The sequence below is a fragment of the Erythrolamprus reginae genome, chromosome 1, assembly GCF_031021105.1.
Source record: "Erythrolamprus reginae isolate rEryReg1 chromosome 1, rEryReg1.hap1, whole genome shotgun sequence".
Taxonomy (NCBI): Eukaryota; Metazoa; Chordata; class Lepidosauria; order Squamata; family Dipsadidae; genus Erythrolamprus; species Erythrolamprus reginae.
This window is the reverse complement of record NC_091950.1, coordinates 193,173,877-193,196,094: the sequence shown is the minus strand read 5'-3', so window position 1 is coordinate 193,196,094 and position 22,218 is coordinate 193,173,877. Positions and strand designations below refer to the sequence as shown.

General features: G+C 38.9%; 1 protein-coding gene across 8 annotated transcripts in view; it reads left to right on the top strand.

Annotated features, from left to right (window-relative positions):
* The window catches only part of LNPK (lunapark, ER junction formation factor), a 76,400-nt gene that overhangs the window by 33,858 nt on the left and 20,324 nt on the right, over positions 1 to 22,218 (top strand). For all 8 annotated transcript variants that reach the window (XM_070731809.1, XM_070731807.1, XM_070731806.1 and 5 more), the window contains 6 exons: positions 648 to 688; positions 10,727 to 10,810; positions 10,892 to 10,943; positions 13,782 to 13,997; positions 20,322 to 20,427; positions 22,022 to 22,092. In XM_070731809.1, the coding sequence (XP_070587910.1) occupies positions 648 to 688; positions 10,727 to 10,810; positions 10,892 to 10,943; positions 13,782 to 13,997; positions 20,322 to 20,427; positions 22,022 to 22,092 (570 nt within the window). The remainder of the gene's footprint in view (positions 1 to 647; positions 689 to 10,726; positions 10,811 to 10,891; positions 10,944 to 13,781; positions 13,998 to 20,321; positions 20,428 to 22,021; positions 22,093 to 22,218) is intronic.

The window sequence follows — 22,218 nt, the reverse complement described above, 5'->3', positions numbered from 1 at the left end:
TTATGTTGCAGGGATATCACAAAAATACTTCAGACATTTAAAGTTATTTTTTCTTATTTTCCAGAAGGTTTAAAATATTACATTATTATGCTGCTTCTCTTCCATTATTTCTTAAACAAAATAAGCATATTAATTTGGTATGGCATTGAGTATCTGCTTAATTCTGGGATTACTTTTTAATATTTTAAAACTATATTTTTATATACACTTAAACTTATGTTCTTTTCCCAGTCTATAGTGTTTCTATGATGGTAGCTTCATATCTGCTTGAAGTTATTGCCTTGGTTAGGAAGATATTACGACATGTGAAAACAATATTACTTGATACAGCATTGGATAAAAAGTCAAAAGTTACCATATCCTTGTTGTGAACTGTCCTGAGTCTGCAGAGAAGGGTGGCATAGAATAAAATAAACAAATAAATAAATATTCACTTGCAGCAAAATTGATAAGCTGCTGGTTATGAATAATGATGTGTCTTATTAAATATTCCATCAGTTAGCCAGAAGAGAATAGATAATACATTAGAACTTTAACCTCATCAGGGTGTGAAGAAAATACCTTTTGTATCTAATATTTTTTAATTGTGAGTGTGGATATGCTTGTTCTATTAGTATTAAAATATTATTGTAAATATTATTTTCTAGATGAAGCCTTAGAAGATTTAAAATCCCAGAAGAAAAAAATAGTAAGTCTCTATATAAATACGTATCTTGAAATCTTATCTCTGTGTTTTATATAACATTCACTTGGTTGCAGATATTCTTAAGGGATATGTGAAATGCAGTTAATAGGTTCAACTGATCGAGTTGTTATTGTCAACTGTACACAGAGGAACAAAAATATCTTCTAATCCACAATATATTTTGATCACATTCATCAATAGGATTGGAATGGTGGGGTAGAGATTGTACCATTTATGGATTTGTGATTATTCAATGTTTATTGCAATCAATATAATTTTAATAAGATTTCTTTATCTGATTATTTGTTCATTTTTGGCACATCTCCATTGAAAGTTGTGTTAGTGACAACTCAATTGTCAAGCACCATGGAAATCAGGAGATCCAGGCAGTATAAAGATTTAATGTAAGGCCTACATAAATCTACATTAATCCTGAACTACTAAGGATCAAGGAAAACTAGCAGGAGTTAAGAATAGAAAAGGATTCAAGGTGGGCTAGACTTCAATATCTTATGGGCATGAATGACTGACACATTTGACTTCTTCCTGAGTCTCAGCCTGGTTATCGTCTACATCAATTATGTCATATTTCTGTCAATATAAAGTCTTGATCTGGAGCTGTTTGTTCTTTATTCTTTAATGTTTATTTAAATTAATAATCAGTTATAGATATCTACCAGCATTTTTCTAATTTATTCAGCAAATTATTTTTGTATTAGTAGCTTAGCAAGGTTTTGCCTGCAAAAAGTGGTTAATGTTGATTAAAGTCAAGGACATGTGATAAAAAATAGAATAATAAACTCTTACGTTTCATAAGTTGTTATAAATCCACAAGACAAAGACTAAATTACATATGTCACTGTCAATTAGATCATTATCATCCAGGATTTAAGATAAAAATACCAGCCTATTGTGTCATGGGTCTGTCAGAGAGAAAGAATAGGGAGTTCTTCTCTTCCAGGTCTGTGTTCTATGTGCAATAGAGTAGGTTTGGTGGATAGGGAGGAGAATGGCAACTGTTCTGTTGTTCCATTTAATGGAGAATTTGAGCAGAGTGAACCAGAAGGAACAACAGCTTGAGTGTAAATAGCGGCAAATTCAGAATGAATTGCATTGAATATGAAATAAAACACATTTGGAGCAACATCCCATAGAATGGCTACAGCTAAGAATGCATACTTCATAGATTTCACTGTATACTTTGTGGACTAAGTTTGCATTGTTTTTTCATACTGAAGCACCTATTCTATGAGGATGTGAGAAAGGAGATGACAGGGGAGTTAATGAATTGGTATGAGCAATCTGTAGCATTCCTTGCGGATAAAATAACTTGGATCAGCCATTATCTCCACCTTAACTTGAATTGCAGTGTTAAAGTAAGGTGGGAGAATATAGCAATAGTCAGTGCTTAGCCTATTGTTTTGTATTATTTCTATGTAATCGACTCAAAGTTGTAGACAAGTGTCTGAAAAAATGAGGGCTGCAACTTTCTTGGATAACTCTTGCACTTCCTGATTCCATTGCTTCCTGGAGAGAAAGGGTTTATCCATCCCTATCTTAATGAGACAGTATTCCATTGACAGATTTTACCTTGTTGTTGCCATCAATGGAGGCCATGCTCATCTCAGTTTCAAGAGTCATTGAGTCAGCGCTGTCTGAAGATGTTTGTGCTGTCATGTGGCCAGCATGACGTCACAGAGTGCTGTTACCTTTCTGTTGAAGTGATTATATTTATTTACTTGTGTTTGCATGTTTTTGAACTTTTAGATTGGCAAATGCTAGACAGTGTTCCCTCTAATTTTTTTTCGGTGTGGGCGGAAAAATATAGTGTCTGAGCGGCAGTCCCTTCAGTACTGGACGGCATAGAGCTAGAAAGAAAGAAAGAAAGAAAGAAAGAAAGAAAGAAAGAAAGAAAGAAAGAAAGAAAGAAAGAAAGAAAGAGTAGGCATGCGCTATCATGCGTGCACGAGTTCTGACATCCATAATTCACTCCCCCTCCTTTCTCTCTCTTTCTCTCTCCTTCCTCATCTCTCCCTCCCTTTTCCTTTCTCTCCCTCCTTTCTCTCTATCATTTCTATCACTCACTCTTTCTTTCTCTCCCTCCTTCATTCTCTCTTTCTCTCCCTCCCTTTCTCTCTCTTGGGGCTGCCTGTGCCTGCACTGCACCCCCCACTGCGTACGAAAAGCATTCGGCATTGGCGCCTCCCCACGGATGGCAAGAAGCTTGGTGGCGGGCCATGCCTTTTGGCATTGGTGCCCCCCCCCACGGATGGACATCGGGCTGGCGAGGCTGGGGGGGCCGGCGGATCCGCCCCCCCAGCCCCCACCCCCGTGGACAGGCATCGGGCTGGCGGGGCCAGTGCCCCCCCCCCCAGCCGCCCGGTGCCTGGATAACCAGCTCCCTCCCCCCTCCGTGGTCCCGGTGCAGGAAAGCTTTGCTGGCAGGCGTGCCCTCCCCTTGGCTCTGCCTCCCGCCACCACCGCTCAGCTTACCTCATCAGTGGTCACCATGGCCCCATTGCTGTTGTGGCAGCTGCCCTTCGCCGGCCAGCAATGCCGGTTCCCCAGGAAAGTGGTGCGTTTGAAAAGTGTGCCGCTTCCGGGGCAGCTGGCGCAGGGCTTGACATCAGCGGATGTCGGCTGTCCTGACAGCAACCTCCGGACAGCCATGCTCGCCTGGTGCCGTGGGGGGGGGAGGCGGGCTGCCTGACGAGAAAGGGCTGCATGACAAGAAAGAGGTGGAGTGAAAGGCAGCGACGGGACCCGCAGCTTGGTGGGCGTCTCCTCGCGGGACAGAACCCTCTCTCTCTTTCTTGTGGTGCCGCCCTATCCTGTGGCTGCTCCCACCATTGGCCATGGCTGCACGGTCCCGGCGCCCTTGGCTGAGTGTTGTCCTGTAGCTGGTCTTGGGCTTCACGGTTGCTTCCTGGTTCCCTCTCCTCCCGCTGCCTGTGTCTACCATCGGCCCCTCCTTTTCCAGGCCGGAGCTGCCGCTTCCCTCTGGGCAGCCCAGACATACAGCCATAGAAAGCGTAGAGGTTATTGCCGCCGCCTCCACTCAGGGAGCCACCGTGGTTGAGCTGAGCGAGAGGAAAAGGCGTGGTGACCACGGTGGCTCCCTGAGTGGAGGCAGAAGCGGCGGCAATAATCTCTGTGCTTTCTAAGGCAGCATGGCTGGGCTGGCCGGAGGGAAGCAGCAGCTCTGGCCCGGGGAAGGAGGCGCCGGCGGTAGACACAGGGTGGGAGGAGAGGGAATCAGGAAGCGACTGTGAAGCCCAAGACCAGCCACAGGACGACACTTAGCCAGGGGTGCCGGGACACAGGCAATGGGACAAGGAGCGGGAGCCGCGCAAGACCTGCTCAGCCAAGAAGCACAGCAGGACGGCGGCCAGAGGAGGAGGAGGAATAGGAGAAGCTGCAGCCACCGCCGCGGTAGGAGCCAAGCAGGGGTCCAATGTTTGCAAAAAGTTTTGTGCGTCCTCTGTGGCCGTGAGGCTTGGCAGGGAAGGAGGCCATGTTCTGCCTTCTTCTGAGGTTGCAGGGGAGGTGGGCACGCGCGACGGCAGCCTACCAGAGCCGGAGGTGTCTCCCCCGCCCACAGCTTGGGAGGAGCGGATCAGCTGTCAGGCAAGGAGAAACGGCGCAGGCTCCTGTGCGCTGGCTTGAAAAAGGGTGTGCCGTCCTTGGAATTTGCCCGTGCCCCAGCGCACTGCGCAGCTTAGGGGGAACACTGATGCTAGGCTGCTGCTCACCCTGTTACATATTGTTCGGGTCTTGAACCTGGGCTGTCGCCTTTCCAGACAACAAGCCCAGGTGTTAACTGCTGTGGCATTGCATCATCTTAGGTACTATTACCAAATCCCAAATATATATCAGAGATGCTTGCAAAGAATTTATGGCAAAACCCTGAATATTTTTAAATAAATGTGTTAGATTGATATTAGCTTGAAGGATGAATATACTGCAGTACCCAATAACATATTCTTGTGAAATTCCTCACTTGACATAGCCAGATGCATATCTTTTAATTAGCAGATATAAAACTCAAGTCACAAATAAGTTAATAATTAGTATCTTTAACAGTAGCCAGAATGATTTTCTTCATTTATAATTTGTTGTGTACGTTCTGTTTTTACATCCTCTTTCTTCTTCATGCCCAGCAAATAAGCATCCTGTGTAAACTCTAATTTCACTTTTTCCTCTACCTTGTGCTGTTTCCTATGCTTTGCCACATCTTGACTGTTAATTTGTTATCTATTACTTTTCTTTTTTAAATTATATATCATTTTTATTTAAAAAAAGTAATTTCAGTAATATAATCAGAGAATTTCACGAATTAAGGCAAATAGATGTGTCCAAGGATATTGTTGCAGGATCCAATCTGAGTCTAGAATGAGAGATGTTCACCAGGATTAGAGGTTTAATCTTCCTGGCTTGTGCTGGAGCCCATCCTTGGTTTAACATTTCCCATTCCAAAATGGATGCCATAGGCTGTTCTATGCATAATATTTATGTGGAGCCTTGTAAGTGGCTTTTAGTTGTTAATTATGGGGATTGTTGGCTAGCTATTAAGTTGTTGATTGTTATTTCCTTATGCTGCCCTGCCCTCAATTCCTAAGTACCTGGCAAACTGATGTAAATCAGCATTACTGTTGACTGGCAAGGGTTTCTCCAACTTCAATCATCAAGAGGCATGTTTCTCCTCAGAGGTTTCTCCTGTCCCATCATCAAAAGAATGTAAAATAAAAGAATAAGAAGTGTAAACTTCATCCCCACCCAAAGTTGCAGATAATTTCTTCTTCCCATAATGCATCTCTTTAAGCAAATCCATAAGACATCAATTTTTCAGTCCTAGTGTTAGCAAAAAGTCTGTAAAGAAGTTACCAGAATTTCATTAAATAGTTTATTTTAACTTTGAAAATCAACTTTATATTCTTTGACTTCCAAAAACATGAATCTTCAGTTCATTTAAGTATTGTCATAGGAATTGATCTCTCTTCAATTCTTTTTTGTCCAGTTGCCATAGGCTTCTTTCTCACTATTAAGCCTCATTTGTAAATCCAATGAAAAGACACAGATCTTTCTACTGGTTTATCATTTGCACTTCCCCTTTAATTGTTAAAGCCATTTCTTTTGTATATTCAGTAAAGAAGTTTTGAACCTACCACTTTAAATGCCTTTGTAATCCTTCCTTCGCAATAGTTAAACTTAGTGTATCCATGAAAGCCAACATTAATATTGTTGTTTTTTGCTAATTTCGGTTTCTATACTTGGGAAGACTTTAATATAGTAGTTCAGATGTTATAGTGTTTTGTATCATTTTATAAATCTCAATATGAATCCAAATCAAATACATTTTTTCTTTACTCATTTCTGGTGTCCATTTTAAATAATTAAGCCTCTAATCTGTGTTATGGTGTACAGTAGACAAAATAATTCTGCTTTCCTCTAAAAGCTATTTATTTTATATAGTTTTACAATAAATGTTATGGTTTTAATATTCCAAATTTGTCTGGATCTTTAAATCATATACCTGTATAACATTCTTGGTTCAAAAGCTAAATAAGAATATTTAGCTTTACTTTACTTTACTTTTGAACCAAGAATGTTATATAGGTATATGATTTAAAGATCCAGACAAATTTGGAATATTGAAACCATAAGATTTATTGTAAAACTATATAAAATAAATAACTTTTAGAGGGAAGCAGAATTATTTTGTCTACTGCCATTTATTTCAAATTCTTCAAATTCTTTCTTAAACTTATAATTATTTTTTCTTTTGCTCAGAGATGAACATAGACTCGCCAGGTAGCTGTTTAATTGTATTGTTCTGAAGATCTCTGGTAGCTTCAGAGTCATTAAATACGCAATTTCTGAAAATGTTTAGAATTATATCCCCTATAGATCTGGATGACACCCACTCTGATGATTGCGAGGAAGCTATTAAAGTTCTGGCTCTTCTCCTTAATCTTTGGGCAGAGGGAAGGTTATAGCCCCTGTTAAATTTTGATGGGATTCCTTATTTACATTTTTGTGTTTGAGCCATTTTTGATGTCTTTTTGGTTTTTTGGGTACTTTTTCTTTATAGTAATTGTAAACCACTGAGAGTCATTAGGAGTTGATAGCCTCTAAATTATATAAATAAACATGTATGCTTTATGTCTTCTCTGTAGTACCAGGAGAAACCATGTGTCTATCATGTTGCATCTTTAGATGCCAAAACCCAGAGTATGACACAAAATAAATAATAAAATGAGCTTTGTAAACTTAGATTTTCAAGATTAAAATCTTAAAACATTTGCACTTGTAGAATCTATATCATTGTTGGCTTCAAGAAATTACTACAAACATATCTGCTAGTACATGTAGTCCTTGACTTAGACCACAATTGAACCCAAAATTTATGTGCTAAGCAAGACAGTTGTTAAATGAGTTTTGTCCCATTTTACAACCATTTTTGCCACAGATGTTACTTGAGGATATCCAAGGCCTTATGTAAGGATGTGCAAATCTTTTCCACATGCATTTTTTAAATTGGGGACAATAAAGTGATTGCAAAAGACACTAAAATACATTTTGGGGAGTATAAATACTGAAAAGACACTAAAAATACATTTGGCAGAATAAAATAAAACAAAACAAAAAATGGTTAAATAAGCTTCTGCCCAGATTATCTGTTTCCATAATACCTGTCAAATATTTTGAGAAACCTTAAGAAATTTGATGGTTAGATAAATATAGGTGTCACTTTCTATTTGTGACTTCTGATTGTATGGCCTTTTAAGAGGATTAGAGAAACAGTTAGTATAGCCTTTGATAAGGGGTTTTGAAAGGGCAAAAATGTTTTGTGGAAACATTCTCAGTAACTTATAAGAATAAAACCTATGTTAAAAGGTCAAGGAAAATAACAGTATGTGAGCCAATGAATTTTATATGACCTTTCTTATGTACTGTAGGATTTGACTTCCAAGAAACACTTGCACATACTGGCTAACTTAAGCAATATGTTCCTTTCTGTAAATAAATGTTACACTCTGGCATTGGCCAAGAGCTCCAGACCTCCACTGGGTTGCATGCAATAGCTGTCCAGTGTGTATCTTGAGGTATGCCTAGAATCCTTTTCTGCTTTCTCCTGCCCCATATATGCTTTGATGCCATCAGAGCTAATAAGCCCAGCTATATATTTGGCAATACTTGTTCAACATAATGCCAGATTTTTAAAAATGGGTCCATATAGGTAGTTGTATTTTTTTTCAGAAGAAAAAAACTCCATTCTTGCACTCAGTATAATTGCACTTGAATTGAAAGAAAAGGAAAAGAAAAGGTTAAAAATGTGATTCAGGGATTTATAGGAAAAAGAGAAATTGACAGAACTCTATCTAGTGAAGAGCCTCATTCTTTTCTGTGAATAGAAATAGCACTTCTGTTGGTGAACATTCAAGATCCAACCTACTGTTAGTTGATTATAATCTAGAGTTTGTTCTAATTTTGAGGTGCTCAGTGGGGTATTGGGAAATATAGCTGTATCTAATTCTTGACCAGACCTTTAAGCAATGAATACTACTACACTACTACTACTACTACTACTTGAATGGTTTTGTTTATATTTGACTTTGTATTATTTAAACTAATATCATTTTTATGAACTTCCAGTCTACAGTTTGTTTTCTGAATTTTAATTATGCTTTCTGAATTTTAATTATATGTTGAGAATCACTTTGAGATTTGGAAAATTCAGAAACAATATAGAAGTGCATTTAGTAGTAATAACTGAAGAAGAGATGCTTGAGGAATGGTTTAATCGGGGAAAAAGATAAAACAGCTTAAGTATGAGAAAGAAGAAGAATTTTTGTCCAAAACTTAACTGCAACTCATCCGTATCCATTAAACTGACATTATTCCAAAATAAACTTCCCAAACTCCAGATGGTTTGTACAGTAATTCCCATTATTCACATTTACATTTGGGAGCCATATTAGCTGAGTTGGTTTCTTGGTTGTTTAGGTAACCGGGTATGTTAATTTAAAATATTTTCAATATCTAAAAATCTGGAGTTCTTACTCTGAAGCTTTCTTTAACAAATTTACGATCCTAGCAAATAGAGGCTCTATAAACTCATTTCAAAATGTTTTGAGCACAATATTTTATGAAATGCCCTAATTTTGAGTGCAAAATGGGCTGTCAGGAAGCCGTAAATATTTTATAATGCTCAAAACTGCCCCCATTTTTGGTTGCAAATTTATAAGCTTAAAATGAAATATTGCATGCTAATAATTTTCGCTTTATTTTTTAAATTTCTAATCATGTCAGAATTCACTGACTACCATATATTGAAGCAAGAACTAGTCAAAGGATAATTAGATAATCAGTTATGTTACCTAGATGTAGAAATTTGCCTTATTACAGAATTTTAGATACTGGAAGGATCTAAATCAAGCTTTTAGTTTTAAATTACTGTTTGGAGTATTCTGGCATCTTCAATCATCTTCTGTAAATTGGTTGGCCTTAATAATGCAGATAATTTTTTCTTCTTTCAAAGTTAGCAGCATATATTATTTGCTAAATGAATCCTCGATTCCTCCTTTGGAATACTATCCATACATACTATTTACATTTAAATAATATAATAAGGTATTATAAGGCAACCTTTCCCGGTCTAGTACCTTCCAGAAAAGTTGCTAAAATTGCTTTAAAGCATACTGTTTGGAAATCTTAGGCCAACACATCTGGAAAGTGCTTGTTTTTACAGGAGAATTGACAAAGGGTATCCAATACAGTGTCATCTTTTTCAATCTGCATCTTTCCGGTCACCCTTCTACACCCCATAACAAAATAGTTTGATCAATATTTACATAGAGTAATTTTGGGACAGCAATGAACATGAAATAATAGCTCATTTGAGTCTGAGAGGAAAAACTATTAAATATAAAGGGGAAGTAAATTTTAACAGTAAGAAGAACCTGAGAAGAGGGGAGCCATCAAAATGCACTGTAAAATGTTTCACATTCCTTGTGTATATTAGTCATCTGTCATAATTTTAGAACACAAATATTCATAGTTAAACTTCTTCTGATGCTGGCTATTAACTGCTAAAATGATATTTTACTAGTGATTACTTTTTTAATTAAGCCCATGTATTAGCCATAAAGCTGCTTGAGTGCATTGTAAATAAAATGCTGTAATAATGAAGTGCTTTAATTACATTCCCTAAAGTATGCACAGTACTCTGTAAATTTTTTATTTAAATTTTTAACATGTTCTATTTCTTTTCCTGAAAGGCAGCTTGAATCTAACTGTAAAGGCTGAAGCTTTAGCCTTTAAAGTCATTTGAGCAAATTCCATGGCTGTTCTCCCAGTTAGTGAGTTTTGATGGCATTTGCAGCAAGCTAATTGCTTCTGCTAATAAATAATCTAAAATCAATGCTGACAGCAGTTAATTGGCAGAGAGACTTTATTCTGTAAAGCACTTGGCTAACGACCTCTTTTAAATTAATAGCATTAAGTGCTATGAGGAAATAAATCTGAGGAATTGCCTGTCATTTGCTTGTCATGTCTAATAACTTCCAATAATGATAGCTGATAGATTTTTGCACATTCTATTATTGAAGTTGGTGCATGTAATTATTCTCCTCATTATATGTAAACAATTAGCAATATTTGGTGTTTCCTTGCAATAAAGCTGTTGAATACAACCAGGGGTTAGAAATTCTTTTTAAAGCTAGATTTTGTTTCAGCTGAGTGCAGACATGTATATGTCTGTAACTGCATATAGTCCAGGATTTCTCTGGGCCAAATATGTGACTGGAACTGCAGGACTTCTCCCTGCTCTCCTGCCCCCCCCCCCCGGCATTTATCTTGATGCTCTCTCTCACCTATTCTGAGGGATTCCCCAAATTTTATGGATGATATTTTGGAGGAGGGAGAAGCAGGACAGCCTATTCCGCTAACAGATGTTATTTTACGCACTAAAAGAAATGCAATGAAATGCAAAATCTAAAGAGGCCTATCTTGACTAATAGAAGGAAATTTTATTTTTAGCTTGAAGAAGTGATGGAAAAAGAAACGTATAAGGCTGCTAAATTAATCCTTGAACGATTTGATCCAGAAGCCAAGAAGGCAAAGGTAGGGTCTGATCTCTCTACTAATTTTCTAAAAAATGCACCATAGAGAAAAAACACTTTATAATATTATTATAATTGACAGGATGTTGAGCCGCCATCTGCTGGAGCATCTGCAGTTCCAAGACCTGGCCAAGGTAATAGCTCTACGAAACTGCTGCTTCTCATAAGGAAAATTGTATTTATACAATGTAATGTTTACTCCAAGAGGTTTTGAATAATTTGAAACATTGCTCCATCATGAATAGGATCTGTTCCTAAGCAAGAATTAGAGTAGGAGTGGTTCTTTGTGGATGAGTAAAGGGAGCATTGTTAAAAGAAGCACTCTCTCTGATAGGCATGGAGATCCTGTGAAGTTGGTGGACACAAATATCCAAGAATGTATATAGGTTTTTCTGCCTGCCTTAACCCGAGATCCCAGAGGGACACAGACTCCAGGAACTGCAAACCCTTTCGGCTGCAAATAAAATGACTTAAACGTTTATTTTCTATTAGCCATTTTTTCCTCTCGGAAGTCCATAGACTTGACAAAATTTGGAAGAGAAATTGTTATACATAAATACAAAGACCCTTCCTGTCTTTTCAGCAGTAAAATAATATTTTGAAAATTATTAATATACATCTGGCAAAGAAATAGGACAAAATTGTATTTTGAAGCTAAATTTTCAAAGAGCTCTAAATAGGATGCAGAAATTTGAAAATAAGTTGTCCTGAAGTAGAATAGTTCAAGGCAGAATTTCAATTGTGTCTCAAATGATACAGAAATCACATAAATTCCTGGACCTTTGGGTGCTGTTCTTATGTGCACTAGGAACATTTTGTTCGGAAGATGGTTCCTGTCATAAATAATGATACTGAATTCAGAGCTACTTATTGCAGCTTTGCTGGAAGGGCAATTCTAGTTCAACTTGTATATTCCCATGGTTGTAATTCTGTATGACTTAATACTTTATCAGTAACAAATGTGCACGCTGTATTCAAGTTGGAGTCTGCTGAACTATAATTTTGGTCTGGTTTTGATTCAATTGGCTGACTCCTATCTGATCCTTAGTCACACCAACAAAATGACAAGGTCAGAGCAGAGCAACATGTTGACAGTATTTCAACACCTATTTCCGGAACCCATTATCTATGGCAAATTCCTGCAGAAGCCAAAGGCAATTTTATGTATTAAGGATGATTTAACAAGCCTCCCCTTGCCTTTGAATGAGAGGTATTATGATAATGAACAACTCATTACTAACTAGGTATCTGATCTTTTTTTGCATGGCCTTGAAGTTGCTGTTCAGCCCTCCCCAACAGAAATGTAACTACAGCATCTCACTGTTCCATTATCTACTCAGAAAAATAACCAAATATTGCCAAAAAGTGGAGCAACTTCTTTATTTCTGCACTGATCAGGTGTGATAACCACAGGAGAATTTCACTGAGTTTGGTAGATTTTGAATAGAGGGGTGATAATGTTTGAATAATTATCTAGTGGTCCAAAGATCATTTGATTTATACAGTAGAACCTCGACATACGAGCTGCTCTATATACGAGCATTTCGAGATGCGAGCTAGGAGGGGAGAGATATTTCTGTTCTACTTACGAGCCCAAATTTGGGATACGAGCGCTCACCGCCTGTCCCTGTCAGCGGCCCAGCCACCTTCACCCGCCCGGACAACCGCCAGAGGGGCTCCTCCAGAGGGGCGCACGGGGAAGGACTTGAGCCGCCGCCTTCTCCTTTCCCAGTGGGAGCGCCGCACCTCTTGTCTGCCCAGCCTGAGAGGCACGAAACCGGTGCTCATGCCGGGCGGCCCGCCTGGAACGCCAGCAATGCCGTCGGGCCGATTGCCGAGCGGGGGCGGGGCGCGGGAGGAGGCGAAGGCGGCGCCACACTGGCCCCCTCAGGCTGCTCCGCCCGGGATGGGGCTCCTCTGGAGCCCCCGTGCGTCCCTCTGGAGGAGCCCCATCCCGGACGGAGCGGCCTAAGGGGGCCGGTGCGGCGCCGCCTCCGCCTACTTCCGCGCCCCGCCCCCACTCGGCAATCGGCCCGACGGCATTGCTGGCGTTCCAGGCGGGCCGCCCGGCATGAGCACCGGTTTCGTGCCTCTCAGGCCGGGCAGACAAGAGGTGTGGCGCTCCCACGGGGAAAGGAGAAGGCGGCGACTCAAGCCCTTCCCCGTGTGCCCCTCCGGAAGAGCCCCTCCGGAGGAGCCCCTCTGGCGGTTGTCCGGGCGGGTGAAGGTGGCTGGGCCGCTGACAGGGACAGGTGGTGAGTGCTCGGAGGGGGCACAGCCCGGAGCGAGACTTGGCCTCCGCTGCGGCTGCTGCCCGTCTGCTTCTCTCTCCCTCCTTCCCTGCGGTGCTTGGCGAACGGAGAGGCGGTCGCCTCGCCTGCCGCCCCGCTCTGCTTCCCTCCCTCCCTCCGCAGCCTTTGTGTTTTTGGCTGGGGGGGGGAGCAGGATGACCTTCCTGACTGCATGGCATCCTGCATGCAGGATGACATGCATGGCAAAGGGACGGGGAGGATCGGGAGGCTCAAGCCTCCTTCGGTGGTGGCGGCCGGTTTCTTATTTTTGGGCTTGCACGCATTAATCGCTTTTCCATTGATTCCTATGGGAAACAATGTTTCGTCATACGAGCTTTTCGACTTACCAGCCTCCTTCCCGCACCAATTAAATTCGTAAGTCGAGGTACTACTGTACTTGAATCTAAGAGATTTACATTTAAATGTAGGTTACGTCATCTGTACACTTATTCAAAACCGGCAAGAGATACATCATCGCTTCATTGTAGTTCAGACGAGACCCTCTTGTACAGTAGTAGGAGTAAGTGCAAGAATAGATTGATTTGCTAACTCTAGTTCACTCTTCTGCTACTTTTGGAGCGCAACTTACTTTCTTCTGTTTTGGCTAATACAAATATGTTGCCTGTTCTGGAATCACTCTGAATGCTGTTCTCTAAATTAAGTATGTGAATGTTCTGTCAGAACTTCGCCATCGGACCCCAGTGCGAGAAAACGTGCCTCCACCTGGCCCACAGGGATCTCCAAAAGCTATGGGTCTAGTGTCTCCACCACCTTCTGGCTTGCCAAGAGACATTTCAGCACCCGGAGGACCTCCAGAGAGAACTCTGTCATCAGGCTCACCGCCAAATATGTTACTGCGACATCCTGGGTCCCGTACTTCCTCAATGCCTGGAATGGGTAAACAGAGCACTTAATGTTGTTTACAGTTTATATTGTTTCCTCTAGTTACCAATAAAACAGGCCGTTTTCAGACAGTATGGAAATAGCATTTTGTTGGGAAATAGAAGAGCAGTTATCTGATTAAGCAGGAGTTCCATATTCAATTAGCCATAACTCTTTACAGCTGGCACCTTATGATAGCGAAGCCTATTGCCTGAGCTCATTTAACTGTTATGGCTTCTTTGTTTAAATGGCAATAAAACTTTGCAGGATTCTGTAGTCAACAATATAGCATACCTTTTTATGTTCTTGCTTTAGGCAAGCTCCAGGCTTATATAAATCAGGCACATAAGAAAACACTTTCAGAATACATTGTTTCATACAAAGCTCTGGACATATTTTTAATGCATGTTTTGACATTTATTTAAATTTTTCTTCTAAGCAAAAAATACAGTGCTGTAAAGATTAAAGCGTGAAATACTCAGGAACTGAAGAGGTTTTCCCATTAGCAGAACTTTCTAAAATAACAAGCTGATAACTAGGAGTTAACATCACTTAGCATCTTATTTGAAACATTTGAGTCTTTGGAGAGGGGTGGCATACATATCTAATAAATTATTATTATTTATTATTATTTGACCTCTCAATTTGTTTTAACTGAACTCGGAATTTCTGTTTGTAGATGCATAATTTTTTAGATGTGCATATAATATTTTGCAATGAGTACTTCTCATTTAATCAACAGCATTTATAGGCTACCTCAAACTGTGTGGAAGTAGATAGCAAAAAACAATTAAGTTTATAATAAAATTAAACATTACAGTATTTTTAAATTAATTCATTATTACCCAAACCATACTAAATACCAAAAATACCAATTTTTCTTGTGTTCAGAAAGCAAGGAAGTTTGCAGTTGTCCATAATTCAGGTATTCCATGGAGTTGGGCTGCTGCTTAATCTTGTCATCTGATTCCTAGTGTATATGCTTCCTGCATTTAATGCTAGTTAATTCTCAGGGTGCCTTTGTCCATCTTTTCCTGCTTCTGAGCAAAGTCCAAGTATTAAAGGAAGTTATTTCCCAAGATGGATGGATGGATGGTTCTCAACATACTCTGTAACTTGTATTATTATTTTTTGCCTGTCTTGCTTTAAATTATGACCAACTTTGAGTCCTCTGTTCAAGCTGTGTTTATGTAACATAGCTACCTCCAGTTTACAGTATGCTTGATTTTTCACATGATTATCCTGGAGACAAAGTTATTAACTTTATTATACAGTAGGTGACATTATCTAAGCCTGTCTTCCAGTACATCGCTCCATGTTTATGTTGTCAAGCTAAGTGGTAGCTGACAGTATCCAAAGAAGCTAAGTTAAATAGGTGTTCTTGTTTCTTTATATAGTATGCTAGAATGTGATACTATTATGGAAGAAATAAACTGAAAGCACTTCTTGAAAGAACATTTCTCGAGGAATGAGAAGATCTGAATTCCAAGTTCTTGCCATCAAGAACAAGCAAAATATAGCCAAGTCTTATTTTATTTTGGAGTTCCAAACAGCAAGCCAGATTCTGTTGATGAACAGATCATACCTGTTGCAGAACCCTGTTTTTCAGAGAATAGTTTCTTCACCTTTTTGGCCTTCGGGCACATTGAAATTTGGAAAGTGTGTTGCGATTGCACTGAAAGCCCATTTGCAAAATGACCATTGTAGTGACAGGACTGATCACAAAATAAAAATTCAAGTGCATTGTGAAATTGAGAGGTTGTCAAGAGCAAGATTCATTGGCACTCTGCTGCTTGTTGACATTGTTAAAGCTTCTGGGTGTTAATATAAATTATCTTCTGAATTGTATGTTTTTAAAAGGTGAGTTTGAACTTTCTTTCCCAAGCCACACAGTGCCTTCCAGGACATTGACAGTCTTGCTTCTTATTTCTCAGTGACTTCTCCCTCGCCCCCAGCATTCAATACTAATTTTGTTCTCTCTCTCTCTCTCTCTCTCTCTCTCTCTCTCTCTCTCTCTCTCTCTCTCTCTCTCTCTCTCTGTGTGTGTGTGTGTGTGTGTGTGTGTGTTTATATATATATATATATATATATATATATATATATATATATTTGTGTGTGTGTGTGCCTGCATGCATGTGTGCAATACAATTGCTTCCCTAATAAAATAATTTATTTGATTTGAAATTAAAAAATCAAGCTCTACCATAAGCAAAAGTGATAGAATAGTGATGGCGAACTTTTTTGCCATCATGTACTAAAAGGAGGAAGTATGGGGGGGGGGTCGCCTGTGTATGTGCACCTAGCCCATAATTCCGTGCATCCCCACTCCCAGCACTCAATGGCACACCCATTTTTTTGCTCTCGCCAGGCTTCAGAATCTTTCTAGGAGCTTGGGGAGGGTGAAAATGGCATTCTTGATAACCTCCCCCCCCAAGGAGAATGGAAATGGCTTCCGGTTGAACTAGAAGGCCCGTATTTTTGCTCTCCCCAGGCTTCAGAGCCTTTCTCGAGCCTGGGGAGGGCGAGAACAGCTTTCCCTATTCCCCTGCAGGTTCTCCAGAGGCAGGAAACAACCCATTTGCTGAATTCTGGTTGTTGGCAACCGGGCCATTTCTGGCCTCCGGGGTGGGGGGAGGCCATTTTTGCCCTCCCCAGGCTCCTAGGAAGCCTCAAGCTTGGGGAGAGCAAAAAACAGGCCTTCCACATCTACTCCAGAAGCTTGGAAACAGCTTGTTTCCTGACTCCCAGTGGGCTCAGAAAGTCAGAAAACCAGCTGGTTGGTGCATACATGCATGTTGGACCTGAGCTGGCGTGCCCACCAATATGGCTCTACATGCCACATGTGGGCACATGTGTCATAGGTTCACCATCACTGTGATAGATTTCCCTATTTCTCTGCTTTGACGTACTGATCCTGTGATGGATCTAATGTTTGTCTGTGACAGACAGAGGCTAAACTATGCTTCACTTTGGAGGCATCCAGCAACTGCTGCGTTTCAGGATTCCTTACGTGTTGGACATTCTAATGGGTGTAGCTTATCATCAATGGATAGGGTGGGGGAAATACCTTAAATGGAAGGGAATTGTTGATAATTTTGCTGTGTGGAATCTTTTTGTCTTTAGTAGGGTGGGACTATGTCTACTATGTCCTACTAAATTTCTGAATACCTTGTATGGCTAGCTTCAGGTGCCTCTGGCAGACAGACTTAAAACAATGGAGGGAAGAAAAATTAATGCCCTCTTCCATTTTTTTAAAATGACCCATATCCATTAATAGTAATCATTGTTAATGATAATTGTTAAATGTGATCAATTTTAAGTATATCTTTTGGCAATTAGGAAATGTGCACCCATAGTTAATTCAGTTTTGTACCATATACAATGACAGCCCTGGTGATGGTATTGGTACAGGAATTTCATTGATCATTAACACTGTATGTAATATTTAACTTATAATGTATCCTAAGCAGCATAGAAATAATCAAGTTTCTTGAGCTACAATTTCCCATCTTATGAGAAATAGCAGTCAAAGACCATATGACTGCATTTAATTAGCTTTAAACTAGAAAAGATCATTCATTTTTTCATTACATTATACTTTGTGGAAGAGAATCAATTTAACATGTATTATTACAGAGCTTCCATATGTCTAAAAATTAATAACCAGCAGGTAGTTGAGAGTTTGCCAAGCTTTGCAGAAATAGCCAGCCTGCCCACAATTATTGCTTTTGATGTTCATATTAATTACCGTTGTCCATATCAGCATGAAGAATAAGAAGTGTACTTAGATGGTTTGTTACTGTGCCAAGTAACTGCAGAGATTCTTGGGGCACATGAGCTCTTGTTTTAGGCTTCCTAATTATAGTTAGGCTTTACTCTGCAATAGGCAGTTCCATTTGAGATTGAATTCAAAATGTGAATAATAATAATAATAATAATAATAATAATAATAATAATAATAATGATAACAACAACAAAACAACAACAACAATAATAATATAATAGCAGCAGCTAATTTGTTTTTGTTTGTTTGTTTTTGTTCTCTGCTCCTAAAATCATTTGTTTGGAAAAAAAATATTCCCTTTTGTTGGCAATTGAACATCGTTGGACTCTTATTAATCTGTGTAAAATAGAGTCTTATTCAATTTGTCTAATAATTACAATAGAAATTAACATTTGCAGTTTATATCTTAATTTGTTTTTTCCCCCTATTTGTGGTAGTAAAGTCTGGCAGAGTTTGGGCCTTAAGAATTTTGTCTTCAAGGGAGCAAATACTTCAAGCTACTTCCTAATCTAAGGTTTTCTAAATATGTTATATTACAACTTCCACAATTCTCAAGTAATTCCAAAATATATTGTAGTCTAATAGTGTCCACGAATTGACACTGTTGCTAGGCCAACTTGCAAAGGAGTGTGCCTTCATAGAATTGAGTGGAAAACATCACGAGGAACCTACTATTATTACTTTGCTTGTCTGATAAGAAATAACCATGTAATTTAAAAATAAATTCTTAAACATTTATTTCCATGATATTTGATCCCTAACTTGTTTCTTCGCAAGAAGTTTATTCACGACAAATTTCCATGTATGTTTCATTCAGTATCCATTAAGAAACATTCATATACAGTTCCACTAAATAGTTTAATTTTTCTGAATAAATGTATTATTTGGTTGGCTGGTCAGTCTCCAGTCCATCCATCTGTCTATCCATCCATCCAGTTTATATTGTAGCCACCCACTTGTCAAATGACTGTGGTGAACTAAGGTTGAAAACACCAGCTGCGAAGGAAAATTGTAAAAATAATAGGACATAAAAAACTAAAAGATACTACATTGGGAATCGATCAGCTTACTCATAATTGCCACAGGCTTGTGCACCATCCTGGCTCAGTCTTTAGTTTGAAAACTATTAGGCTTCCATTTAAAAATGTGTTTGTTGTATGTGTTAGGCTAGAGCTGGCGGTCCTTTGGGACAAGTAGTAAAGCAGATCATACCCAAAACAGCAGTCCTTTAGATAACAGCACCTCCTCCTACAAGACATGGATAATAGCCATCCTTCACCTCTAAATAAGATGCTTGAGAACAGGCTTGATGACATTACAATTTGATTAATAATTATCAGAGCACAGCATGTTTTGCCAATCCTCAACAGCTGAGCCATTCTGTGGAGCATAATGGTAACAATTGGACATTAAGCCTCTTCCCTTCTGAATTAACATATTACACATTTTTGATGCTTAATTGCCACTTGAATTCTTTTTTTTGAAAGTAGGTACTAGAAAAGGCAGCTTTGATCTGATCTAATATCCTGAAGTACATTCTTGCTTAAAAAAAAGGAAGAGGTCACCCATACTTTAAATATTAACGTATTAATTAATGAAACATTAGTCAGTGAACTAGGCTTTCTGATTTAAAACATATTCCCAAGATTAAAATCATCACTGCATTAGAGTGTGACATTGAAATGGAAGTTGAAAGCAGGGATTTATGAATATGCTAAAGTTGTTTGTTAATATTAAAAATAACTTAAGTTTTATTTGACCCAATAAGCCAAGTTCTTCAGGCTGACTTGAAGACGGGCTGCATTTTAAAACGACTAAAACAGTAGAACACAATAATAAATACTCTTAGACAGGGAAATAAGAATATATAAAAGCTACTAGTCTAATATGGGTAGTTAAAATCAAAGTTATTTACAAAATATATAGGGGAAGAAAACTATTTTAGTTTGTCATTAAGATTTGCCTTGGAATAGGGGGGATGGTATCCTCAAACAGCATCTTTCTGGATAGGAGAGTGGTGTTTTTGCAGCCTTATGGAGATCTTGCCAATGATTGCTGATGTACCTCCTATTGGGGGGGCAACTGTTACCTGGCAGTGATTCGGATGCACTGTTTAGACAGGAATAGATGCCAAAGTAAAAGCATTCACCTGAGGCATGGTCAAAGGAGGCTGTAGTTCTCAGGTGTAATCCAATGCCTGGAGTGAGGTCTTTTTTGTTTCTACTCTGAATTCTGTTTTGCTCACAGAACAAAAGCTGACTCCTTTCTATGTAGCTTCTTTCTGTTCAGGGGCTGTTCCCCATAATAAATGATAAGGAAGATGACCATGGGTCCACCTAGTCCAATATTGTTGGCATGGATTGTCAGCTGCTCTTTCAGATCTTAAATTGGAATGTTGTCAATTATTCTTGGAAAGGCCAGTAGAGTGGGATACAATGTAATTTATGGAATAAGTTTGAGCCATTTTTCTACAGTGTGTCTCATATAGGCTGAAACATTTTTTTAAAAATTTCTACTGAAGTTATATTAGATTGAAAGCTACTTTTGTCTTCCAGGCCTTCATCCTCCAGGACCCCCGCTGGCAAGACCTATTCTTCCTCGAGAAAGGGGAGCATTAGATAGAATTGTTGAATATTTAGTTGGGGATGGTCCACAGAACAGGTAAAATATTGCTCATTCCAACAAATGAATTTTATAGCCATGGCATGAAATAGTATAAATTTCTTACCTTACTTTGTAGATAACATCAGAAATCTCTCTCTGCCTATTCCATCTGAGATGTCCCTGAGACAGCTTCAATTATTCAGTCTTCAATTCTTCATTTACTTGAATTCCCTTACCGCCATGCCCATTATTGAGAATTCTGGGGATTGAGACCCAGATTTGCAGAGAGCATCTAGATTGGTGCTGGACTAGACTGCAATCTACCAAATGACAGATGTTCTTGATGTGGTTTTTCTCCTTGGTTTTCTTCTCTCTTGCATAAATTAGGGAAAGTAAAGAAAGCCACATGGAATCAGGCTCCTTATAGTGTCAACCTAGATACTGTACAGATGGTTCTCATTTAACAAACAGTGGTTTAGCAATTGTTTGAATTTGCAATGGTGCAGAATGAGTGGCAATTACAGTTGGACCTGGTATTTGGGTCACTTTCATTGTCTCAATGACCGTGTATATGTAATCCAGGCGCCTGGCTTATAATTAAAATGTCCCAGCATTTCATGGTTCTACGATCATATTTTGCAAACTTTCTGGCTGGTTTCTGACAAGTAAAGTCAATGGTGAAATTGGCAGAAGGCCTCACATGGCAACCACATGACACCCTGGCTTAATGACTCAGTGATTTGCATAATAATGGCAACTGGAATTTCCATCACAAAGCAGTGTGGTTATATAATGTGCTTATATAATGTGTGGTTATATAATCCACTTCCAGTTATCTTAGTTAAGTGATTATCTGTATACCTAGTCAGAAGTCAGTGGTACTGAGTTCAATTAACTTTAATGTGATTGCAACCATTTAGTATATTTCTAATAATATATGTAAATAGTTTCACAGCAGTTTTTTTAATCTGACATGACTGGCCATAAATTGTAATAATATGTAACTGATGAGGCCAGATACGTCAACTATTGCTTAACATAAGCCTTTACAAAAATTACCATGGTGGCATGAGTATGTGAGTTCAAAATAATGATACTTAAGAAACAAATTGAATTGAAATATCTTCCCCAGGCCTATATAATTTATGTATGGTGTGTTGTGTGCATGTTTTTTAAATTATGGGTTTTTAACTTTGTATTATTAGATTTGTATTGTACATTGTTTCTATCACTGCTGTGAGCCGCCCCGAGTCTGCTGAGAGGGGCGGCATACAAATTAATTAATTAATTAATTAATTAATTAAACAAACAAACAAACAAACAAACAGCAAGCAGATCCTACACTAAAAATATTTAGATAGTGCCTGGAATTTGCAATTATTATATGTTTATATACAAAACCCCAATCTATTCATCACTCTATTTTGTCATCTGCACACATGAATTAAAGGCAGGTAATGATGAGCGAATGAGCACTTGAGGTTCCTTCAGATAGTATACTAAATATGCAGATATGGTAGAGTGGAGTCCAGAGATCAGGTGCAAGTTAGAGGAAACATGGGGATAAGCATATTTCTGAATTTTAATGCTGTCTGATATGATACTACTTGAATTGTTAAACTGATAATTTTGGCTCTGATCCTTTCTTTAGATACGCCCTGATATGCCAGCAGTGTTTCTCACATAATGGGATGGCTTTGAAGGAAGAATTTGAATATATTGGTAAGAACATCAGTCCATTATTTCAGTTCTAATCAAGGTGCACTTACAGTAGGTTTATATTTATATACCATGCTGTTTTTTTCCTTTAGAATAAAAGCTTCATTCTGTGCCCTAAAAATTCTTGAA